This window comes from Euphorbia lathyris, chromosome 7 (assembly GCF_963576675.1).
Source record: "Euphorbia lathyris chromosome 7, ddEupLath1.1, whole genome shotgun sequence".
NCBI lineage: Eukaryota > Viridiplantae > Streptophyta > Magnoliopsida > Malpighiales > Euphorbiaceae > Euphorbia > Euphorbia lathyris.
In genome coordinates, this window is record NC_088916.1 from 74,840,315 (window position 1) to 74,851,595 (window position 11,281).

At 37.8% G+C, this 11,281-nt stretch overlaps 1 protein-coding gene across 3 annotated transcripts; it reads left to right on the forward strand.

Annotated features, from left to right (window-relative positions):
- The first annotated feature begins 2,105 nt into the window (after positions 1 to 2,105).
- On the forward strand, positions 2,106 to 9,659 carry LOC136235327 (uncharacterized). 3 transcript variants are annotated; one of them, XM_066024928.1, is made up of 3 exons: positions 2,106 to 2,407; positions 4,789 to 7,331; positions 8,363 to 9,659. In XM_066024928.1, exon 3 carries the CDS (start codon positions 8,376 to 8,378, stop codon positions 9,336 to 9,338), a length of 963 nt encoding a protein of 320 aa, XP_065881000.1. In that variant the 5' UTR covers positions 2,106 to 2,407; positions 4,789 to 7,331; positions 8,363 to 8,375; the 3' UTR covers positions 9,339 to 9,659. The 3 variants fall into 3 exon arrangements, with proteins under 3 accessions (XP_065881000.1, XP_065880999.1, XP_065881001.1); XM_066024927.1 differs by lacking the exon at positions 4,789 to 7,331; XM_066024929.1 differs by lacking the exons at positions 2,106 to 2,407; positions 4,789 to 7,331 and adding an exon at positions 2,503 to 4,480.
- The last annotated feature ends 1,622 nt before the right edge of the window (positions 9,660 to 11,281 follow it).

Here is an 11,281-nt window from a genome sequence, read left to right on the forward strand (position 1 = left end):
TCAAGTGTTATGAAAGCTCAGCCGTTGATACGGAATGGTGTGGTAACACGAATCGGTAATGGCAGAGAGACGCGTGTTTGGCAAGATAAGTGGCTAGAGTCGGCATTGGGTATCCCGGCTGAACCGTCGATCCCTTTTGATAGGGACTGGACGGTGGATCAATTGATACTGGATGGTCAGTGGAATACAGAGCTACTTGATAGTCTCTTTACAACAGAAGATCATCAATATATATTGCAAACCCCAATCTCCTCTTGTGATAGAAAGGATCATATACGTTGGAGGTGGGAGAAGAAAGGTCTATTCAGTGTTAAAACAACTTATTTTCAGTTAAAAGAGGCTCAACAGTACCCTCTAGAAGAGGTACGCAGGGCCCCATGGAAAAAGCTTTGGCAATTAACTTGTCCCCGAAGGTGAAAAATTTCCTATGGCGAGCAGCTTGGAATATAATCCCAACAAAGGTAGCCCTCTACAACCGTCGAGTTGATATTGATCTCCGGTGTCCTTTTTGTCATGCAAACGACGAATCTCTATCTCACCTACTACTACAGTGTACGGTTACAACCCAAATTTGGAACTCCTCAACGCTGTCCTGCCATCGAGAGAAATATGGAACGGAATTTGAACAATGGTGGAGCCGAGCATTGAACGAAGATCAGCCTGAAGTAGCGGGGAAATGGGCCACCCTAATGTGGCACATCTGGTATTGGCGGAATCAGCTGATTTGGAACCGTCGTCCCCCTGTTCCAAACGAAGTCGCCCAACGCGCGGATTCCATCCTTGCGGACTGACGCACAACGCAATCGCTGTATCCGAGTGTTGACAGACCGACGATACCATTGCAGTTGGACAGATGGACACCTCCGATTGATGGTCTCAAAGTGAATTTCGATGCGGCAATCAGAAGCAGAGAAGGCTATATCGGAGTTGGGGTGGTAATAAGAGACTTCAGGGGAAACTTCATAGCTGTTCGGTACAGACGTATTGGAGGGCTATATGATCCGAGCCTTGGTGAAGCTCTGTCGTGCAGAGAGGCACTTAGCTGGATAAAGGAGCGCGGAGAGACGCGGATTTGTGTGGAGGGAGATGCCCAAACTGTTATAAACTCGTTGATTCATGATCCAGGAGAAGACCGTTCAAGCTTTGGTCTTGTAGTGGCGGATTGTCGGGATCTAGCTAAAACAATTCCAGGCTGCTATTTTAACTTCATTTGCCGGTCTGCCAACAGAGAGGCTGATGAAGCGGCTAGATTAGGCTTGTTCTCCTCGGGTCTGGTTATCACCGACTCTATTCCCCCATCTTTTGTAAGCCTTTTTGACGATTGATTTTTTATTCATGATATAATATCTATTCTTTCATTCAAAAAAAAAAAAAAACTCCAATTATTTAATTACTCTCCTCCACATTACTTGATCCTATTTGGATATCCAATTGAAGAGAATTGCTAATGATTAATTGACATTAACATTAATATTTTGTTGTAGATAATTTTAGTAAGGTTGCTAAATTTAGCTTAAATGTCATTCACATTAATATTTTGTTATAAATAATTTTAACAAGCTCATTAATAAGCCAAATAATTGGCATGGATTTAATTTTTTTAATTTGCAATAATAAATATTTTTTTATTAAAATATTAATTTAGTTTTACAAATTAAAAGTGACGTCGATTAGATTAAAAATAATTGAAAAATGAAATGTGTTTAAAAATGAAATTGTAACGAATGATTTTACACTTCACAATTGTAAAATAAGTATAAAATAAAAATATTCTTATGAACATGATAAATTTTTTAAGCTTTCATGATACTATCTCTCAATTATAACATTTGTGATGTTAAATAAAAAAAATTATTATGACCATGAAGTAGTAGGTTATTCACCATTAGATCTAGGTTTCTAATATTAAAAGTCTATATTTAATGGTGAATGACAAAATTTTACACGATCATCAAAGTTCATGTGATCAAAACCCTATATTTACTATCCATGTATTTTTGTACCGTATTGTTTTTAAAATATAAATCTAGAGAAATTATTTTTGTTATTTAAAAAAAAAAAATTAAACAGAAGTTTTAAACAAGTATCAGAATTCTGAATTCGTCATGATGTCGTTAGAATGGCAGTAAGTGGTACGAAATAGCAGAAACCGAGAGAGAGAGAGAGAGAGAGAGAGAGAGGGTAAAATCCCAACACTACCTCTACGCAGCCCACATTACGCAACCTACGGCGAGCCTAACCGCGAAGATCGGGTGCAGCTCCTTCTCCTCCTCTTTTTACCGATAATTCTCCGCCTTGTTCGATTCCAATTCCTCTAATATTACAATTTACCAAAAACCCTTCTATATTCACAAATCTAACTCTCTTCCTTCCCTCAATTTTCTTTTTAATTTTCTCCTTCTTCCAGGTACACCCTATTTTCACTTCAATCACCTCCTCATCTCTCTTAATTCATGTTTTATTTGTTTTCTTTCAAGTTTATTTATAATAACCAGTAAATTTTGATGATCCATATATTCTAGGGTTTGTATGTTTAGATGCTTTGAATCTACTTCTGCGATCTGTTTGTTTATGTATAATTGATTTTTCCCCTTCGTTTTCTCGTGCCTACACACTGATAGCGAGCGATTGATAATATGATGTTGCATTTTGGTTCCCGCTTATAAATGTATGTAGGCTATATCTGTTTATTTCACTTTCTATTCCAGAAATGAAATGGGAGATGGATATTGGAAAATATTGTGAATTGTGAATTTACTTTGCTGGATAAATGAGGAATTGTGATTGGAAAGTGAAACGATAAGTTGTTGCTTAATAATATAACACTGAGTTTTAATTTTGTGATTCTGTTTTTAAATACTTGAGGGTGAGAAGATGAATGTTTGGATGGAGCTGAAGTAGAATTTTAATGGTAGGGAAGGAAGGATAAGGTGAGGTGGATAGAAGTTATGAGGAGAAATAATAAAATTTTGTTTGGAGGTTAAATAATAAAATGTTGACGGTTTTATAAATAAAAATCATTGAATCCCACCAATTTGGTGGAGTAAAAGTGGAGGTTACATTTAACCTCTTAGAAGACATTTATGCCTTTGTCTGCAATTGACCCCAGTCTATAGAGTGTTAGTGATGGATATTCTTACCATCCACATTCAGCTTTTGAAAAATTATATTAGGGGGAAACACAAAATATCAAGATGTTTAGAGGTCTTTTTTTGGGGGGGCTTTCCGAGATTATTGATATTTAAATTATGTTGCATGAAAACTTTGAATTTAAAGCATGTCATGTTTCCGAAACCCTAACTCTCTGGAAACTTGTACAACATTTCAATAAGATGTAATATGTTTTCAGAATTAGATCAATGCTAATCATATGTTCAGTAAATCCCCAATATTTTATAGATCATTTTTCTACAAGCTTTCAAAATGGACGAATCTCTTTCTTCTCTTTATTATGCGAGACTTATGAATTTTTTTAAGGGTAAAAGTCCGGAAAAAACCTTTGCTTTCACGTTTTGTCAAACAGGGGTTTTTTGTTGGACTTCACTCTTTTTCTAATGTAGATATATCCATATACTTCTATTATTTTCACGTTCCTCCATGTTTCTGTTTTCCGTATTTTTTTACAAATATCGTATTCCAGTTTGCATTTCCATGTAACATAGTATTTCAATGATGGTGTTTCAATGTACACCTACATCAACAACTTGAAGTATTTTGTAATTTGTTTATGGTGGTGATGTGTTCTCCAACACTATCTCGAAGCAATTGAATCATGCATTTTGTCATGAAACCATTTGAACTAAAAGCTTAAACTGATAGTTAAAGGCTCAATTCATATCAATATCTGACGCACCCCGCACGTGAATGCCAACTGAGCTTGAAGCGTGCACAACAGATGCCCATCTTATCATGTCTTGCAATTTAATAAACAAATGGGGTTACCAGGAATCCAATGGAATCCAACCTTGATCACTTGCTCAAAGAGCTCTGATACTATGTTACAAACCAATTGAACTAAAAGCTTAAGCTAATAGTTAAAGGCTCAAGACACACCCATTAAATTGCAGGATATGGTATATGGCCATGTGTTGTGCACACTTCAAGCCCAGTTGGCATGCATGCGGCGGTGTGTCAGATATTAATATGAATCAGGCCTTAACTATTAGCTTAACCTTTTAGTTCAATTGCTCCATGACACATTTGAAACACAGTGTCATGCTTCATTGGCAACATTGGTATAACTTGGGGATATCTTGTAGGTAAATTCTTGGTTAGGGTGCTGCCACTGATAGGTGCCATGGGGGGAGGGTTAGGTTAGATGACACTTAGAAAGAGGTAACCGCACCTAACCGTGCAACAAGGTGGAATTAGCAAACATGAAAGTGACAAATTGATTTTGTGGTTTGAATGATATCTTGGTGACTTTCAGCATGAAAATAGGCTCGCTTTCTCACTTGCATTACTTGTGGCTTTGAGGAAGGTTGGATCTTAGCTGTTAATGCTTTTACGTTTTACGTCCAGTCTTTCTTATATATATCTAACGAATTGTCTTGTTAACATTTTGTTAATTGAGTTTATGTTCTGTTATAAATATTTTATTTGCTTGAAGTAGCTAAATGTTTGCCTTACTATCACTGAAATTGACATATTGCTGCAAGCGGAGTTTCCTCCGTTTCAGGTGTCATTGTAAAGAAAAGGCTTAGAAAAGGCAAACTGTTTAAGGTGTCAAAATTGTCTATAAAATGGTGGATATATTTTTTTAATTAACCTTTTTTTTTTAATTAAAAGTGGAGCAGGGGAACACGGTGCCGGGACATCCCAACTAGGTTGGCACCCCCACAGCGACCAAGGACCTAAACTCATAAATTATATAAAACAAAGAATAAAAAATGTTACAGAAAGATAAAGGAAATAGCTATGAAAAGCGATACACTGTACGATTATCCAGAACCATGCTGTCGCAAGAACTCGGATGAGAATCCCACCTTGAAGCTGCAGGGCCTACCCGACTCATATTTGCAAGAACGTCCGCGACCATGTTACCCTCTCGAAAAACATGTGAGACCACAAGACGCATCGAATCTGCAAGAGTAAGGGAACAGCGCCACCGACAATGTTGCTGCCAAGGAATCGGTCCACTGCGAAGTCTGAGGCACGAGACGGCATAAGTTGAGTTGCTTTCAAGCCAAAGTGATCTCCAACCGTTGGAATGAGCAACCTGGATCGCGTGAAGTGCTGCCTCTAATTCCGCAAGGTGTGCGAACTGAAACGTTGAGGGGAAAGCAAATGAACCGATGGAACAACCCGAGGCGTCCCGAAAAATGCCACCACATTCGGTTGAGCTTGCAGTGACCGAGGCATCCATATTCGCCTTGATCCAACCCCGCGTAGGAGCTTGCCAACGAACTGTCAAGATTTTGGGGGTCTCAACCAAAGGCTGCAGTCTCAAAGTAGTCAAAATACCCAGCTCTATAACTGAGTTCCACACGAAGCCCCTTTGTAAAAGGACCGCATGCCGAATCTGAGCCCAAAGAAGATGGAGCTGCTGGTGAATATAAGGTTCGACATTCTCAAATAAGCACTTGTTCCTCCTCGTCCATATAACCCATATCCCGTGCACCATGACACTAATAGAGACTGTATCTGGGAATTGAACCTTTGGTTTACCGCCCTTTGTAAGAATTTCGCAAGGCTTGTATCCAAAGCCATCGTACGCCCGAGTAGGTAGCTAATGCTTGTCCAAATCTGTTTAGCGAACTGACAGTCAATAAACAAGTGCTGAAGTGTCTCACCGTGGCAGTGGCACAAGCAGCAGCGCGGGACTAACGGCAAGTAGCCATGGAATGCCCTCCAACAGAGGAGGGACCGAGATGGCGGGATAAACGTCTGCCATAGAAATTTGAAAATTGCAGGCCGTGTTGGTGCCAGACCTAACAATTGGTAAAAAAGCTTGACAGTGAAGTCGCCATTTTCAGCCGGTTTCCAAATACAAGTATCAAGTTCCTCACCGCTTCGATTTGTGGAAATTATTGCCTGCAGTAACGTCGGCGGAAGGGTGGGCAGATTCACCTAGTTTCCACCCTCCAAAAAATCCTCAACCTGAGCTACTAAGTGACGGGAAGGCACCGTCTGCGCTTGTACATAGGCTGGCGGATTCAGCCATTCCGATGTCTAAAAGTTGAGGTTCGAGTGTCTTCCAATACGCCACAGGCAGTGTAGCCGAAGAAGACCATAAGCTACCTTATCCGAGCTCTAGATTGAAGAGTTCGAGATCAGCTTTGGCAGACCCGTCGAGTCAAAGAACCGAGACCGAAGCAAGCGACTGCACATTGTTTTACCACACAATAATCCCCAAGCCAGCTTCCCAGATAGAGCTAAGTTAAAAGTGTCTAGCTGCTTAACACCCAAACCCCTTTCCTGAACAGGTTTAACGCAGTCCCGCCAAGGCACCATGACTAAATTCCGTTCCGTGATGGAACCGCACCATATGAAGTTCCGAATGTGTCTATTAAGGCACTTAAGAAGGCTAACCGGCCACTTATAGATAATAAAGGAGTGAATAAGAGCACTAGTGATGACAGCCTTAACCATTTTTAAACGCCCTGCCATAGAGAGCGCTTTGCCTTTCCATTTGGAGAAGGTGCCAGAGATTTTGCCCGCTATGCCGCCTAAATATGAAGCCTTTGGGGCGCCACGGAATAGCGGAACACCAAGATAGGTGAAGGGGAGAGCTCCAATCCGCATACTAGTAACCTTAGCTAGCTGTTTTCGGTGGCGAGGAGTGATTGACTGCCCAAATGTAATTTCTGATTTTTGCCAGCTAACTACCTGACCCGACAGCGAACCATACTGAGAAGTCGAGCATTCTAGAGGGAAGCCTTGCAGAACAGCAGAATATCATCAGCATAGAGAAGAAGATTAATATGAAGACTGTGGCTTTGATTTCCAAATATGCCAGTGAAGCCGTCAGGGAACTAATTTCCATATATGCCAGTGAAGCCGTCAGTGCCAGGCGCACTACTCGGATCCATACTGAAGACTGTGGCTTTGATTTCTAAATTATCCGGACTACGAAGCAGTAAGGCGTTATCTTCATCCGTAATGAGAGGAGGAATGGTCCTAGATTCCGAGGACAAATCCTTCCCCGTAGTCAACGAGCTGGCAAATAGAGCAGAGTAATATGAGACAATATGAGCAGAGATGGCATCCGGATCCGTGGAAACTGACCCATCCACATGGAGCGCCATAATACCTTTAGAGGCCTTCTTACACACAACCATCCTGTGAAAAAGTGCGCTGTTTCTGTCCCTGGCTTCCAGCCACCGTATCTGGTATCTGACTCTTCTCTTTCAAATATAACTCCTGCTGTATTAGACACTCGTCTTAACATAGAATGCGCTGCAAGCTCCTGTCTGTGCAGCTCCTCACTTCACTACACATATTAGCCTTATCTAAATGTCCAATGAATTGCAACGTATATTATTTTAGAAATTGCTAGTCGGGTTTGTTTGCCAAGGAGATGGTTCTGCATTTAGCTAGTAGGTGTCAGTCAATGTCGTATGTTGAATTCTTAACCAGTTTTAGCACGGAATTAATATAAGCTTGTGACCATAGATTAGTTAGAGCATTAAGTTGAAGTAGTTGTGACACAAATCATGTTTTCTTGGTACTTGAAAGCATTGTTATTAGAACCTTAGATTTCGCGTTTCGAATCATACGGTTCAATTCGATTCAGCTCAATTTCGAGTGGGATCTTCATCACCGTTCATCAAAAACTTCAACAACACTAACTACTAGAACTCACTCTCCTGTAATCCGATTGTTATTTATCAAGTTGTCAGCTCAAACCGTTCCATTCCATCGTTATGAAGTTGACAATAAGGCAAAAAAAAAAAAAAAAAAAAAAAACAGAGTGAGAAACTCAAACTCTCTATCTCCATTAAGTTTTAAAACTGTGTCGAATTTGTTAATTAGTTTTATTAGGATTGCATTTGCATTAGATTTGAATTTTAAGTACTCGGTTGATATGCTTTCTTTTTTGACATTAAAATTGCATTTTTAGACTAATATTTGATGCTATTGAGTTCAACATGGTAAATATTTTATTTTTTATAATGTTATTCGATTCACGAGTCATGATGCACAAAATACATGGTAAATATTTTATTTTTTTATAATGTTATGAATTTGAAGCGAATCTTAAGATTCGATTCACGAGTCACGATGCACAAAATGAGGATTTCGATTCACGAGTCCAATCTCAATTTGACAACTATGCTTGAAAGGCTATTTGTATCAGAATATGTTGAGAATCGCAAATAGGTTTACTAATTTCTGTGCTCTCTCTCTCTCTCTCTCCCAGATTTACTTTGTTGATGGCGAAAAGTAACAAGGTGAAATGCAAGGGTGATTCTCAGCGTCACAGAGCCACACCATATCCTTCGCCATCTTGCGCAAGTAAGAGTACTAAACAATGTCACTCCAAGAAGAAACGTGCAAAAACCTCGGAGAAGAGTGATTGGGAAGGTGTATCCTGTTCAGTTTGCCTGGAATTCCCTCACAATGCAGTGCTCCTCCTCTGTTCCTCTTATAACAAAGGTTGCCGTCCATATATGTGTGCTACCAGTCGTCGTTTCTCAAACTGCCTTGCTCAATACAAGAAAGCCTATACGAAAGCAGCAACAAACGAAGAAACGCAACAACTAAACAGCTCAGAGGGAAATTCAAGCATCCCTGTGGATGCAGGTGAAGGCAATGAGAAGACGGAAGCCGTAGAGCTTTTATGCCCACTCTGCCGAGGACAGGTTAAAGGTTGCACAGTAGTGGAACTGGCTCGAAAGCATTTCAATGCCAAAAAAAGAACTTGCATGCAGGATAACTGCTCTTTCACTGGAACGTATAAGCAGCTAAAAAAGCATGTTAAGGCAAATCACCCATTGGCGCGGCCTAGAGCTGTGGATCCTGTACTTGAAGAAAAGTGGAAGAAGCTTGAATGCGAGAGAGAACGAAGTGATGTAATCAGCACAATAATGTCATCAACTCCCGGGGCAGTGGTGTTGGGCGATTATGTGATTGAGCCAGGCCGTCATGCCATGTATAATGATTTTGATTATGAATCAGATGATTCTCTTGATGGCGGTTTTTACCCTTTGGAGCCCTTCAATCGGGATCATCGCAATGGATTTTTCGACTTGGACCCTCTGGACGAGGATGACTATATCGGATTACCTCGTGCTATGGCTACTGGTTCTGCAGCACTTTCCGGGCGTCGTTTCCACAGGTTACTATTGGGAAGGACAAGGAGGCGATGGAGGTACAGAAGAGGCCATAGAGTATAAATTACTGATGAAAACACGGTTTGATGACTTGAGCTTTCTCATTGTTTATTTTAGATTTATTTTGCTACTGCCTTCATGTCTAGCCGCATATGACGGGTACTGCTGTGGTATTTTACTATTTTACCCTGATGTGGTTCAGCGTGAAGTGATTATTTATGTGATTTCAACTAGTAGAATCAGCAGTTTAGGTGTTTTATTGGTTTTTCTGGTAGGTGTATGATCAGGCTGTGTTTTGATCTTTGCATATTCGTTTCAACTAAACATTCTTCTTTATACGTTTGCTCTGATGATGTTTTAATCATATAATGTTCTCGTTGTTAATTCTGTTGTGGTTTCACGTATTTGTAAAGATATTCTTGTGGCAAACACGGGTCTGAGGTTTACTTAACTTGCAAAGATAGATTATTCACTTAACCATTGGTAAACAGGAGCATGAGTCATTTTTATTACTTTTTCCGTTTTGAAATGTTTTTATATGTTAGGAATGGTACAATATGATAGAAAGAAGGCTGAAATTTTTGTTTTGAATATTTTTTACGTAGCAAATTTAGATGGTTTTAGTGAATATTTTTGTAAATAGAGAAAATTCTCAGGCTCGTGTTTATAATTTTTTAAACCACGAAAACTTTTTTGCAAATGAGTAAAACTACAAGATTTAATTTTATGTTTTGCGTTTCATTTTTATAAGCAAATTTGATGCGTAGCTTGATGAAGAGTTTCGGTGAGTAATGATCTCGCTAACCTTCTCTCGTTGATCTATCATTCGAGAGATCTATCGTTTTAATTTTGGTGGATTGAATTATGATCTTTCATTTTAACGTATTAACTTCATAATCTTTTTATTTTTGGTCATATTAACTGCCTAATGATTAGAAAATTAATTTGAATAAAAAACTATTTTAATTGAGTATCATTTATGTTTTAAATTTGTATTTTTAATAGTTCAAAATATTTTTTTATGTGTAATGTAGTTAAAGAGAAATAGAAAAACCTTATTTTGTAAAAAGTTTAATTGTAGATATATATGAATGAGTAATGCTTTTGTAATTAAACTAGATGTTTGTAGTTAATTAATTTAATAAGAAAGGGTTTAACATGAATAAAATTAACAAGGGTCAAATTAAGTTAACATTTAAAACGAAGTACATATTTAACTATGACATAAGAAAGACCAAATCTAGCTTTATGCTTTTGAAAATTTGAAAAGATTGGTTTGACTCTTATTTAAATGTAATATTAGATCTTCTAAATAAGTTTATGGATAGATTAAAATAATTTTGTACATTTTTTGTAATTACATTAATAACACAGTTTGATAAAAAAAATTATGATTAATTTGAATATAGCAGGTTTGGTTTTAGCATTTTATCAAAAAAATTATAAGTTCGTCAGTAATACACTAAATATTTTAGACATAATTGATATTTGGAAGGTCTTGGGTGACAGTTAAATACCAGCCAAACCAATGTTCTCTAATTTTCTATAACGCATGGTTAAAATTAATCTTGTTTAGAAGCGTTAGGATTAAATTTGTACTATTTTATTAAATTTATATTTCCTTTTAAAATGTTAAAATTTGGTATTTTTTTTAAAGTTCCATTTAGAAAATGCTAAAAATGGACTCTCTTGTAAGTTGTCAGAGGTCCGGCTCTTCCCTAAGCTATGTCACTTGCTCCGGGCATGTTTTCGTTCATTATTATTGTGAGAAAATGTATAAATTTAATTATATAGTCATTGAAGAAAATATCCACGTGAAAAATAATATAATTTATTTATTAAAATAATTTTATAAAATTAATAATAAATATTAATGAAATTTAATTTTCTTAGTAACAGTTATTTAGAATTTAAAAGAAATTTTAATAGTTTAAATGCTTTACTCTTTTACAAAACCATTTCAAATGGTTTAATTTGAGTTTAATTTCTCACCTATTATTTTATCT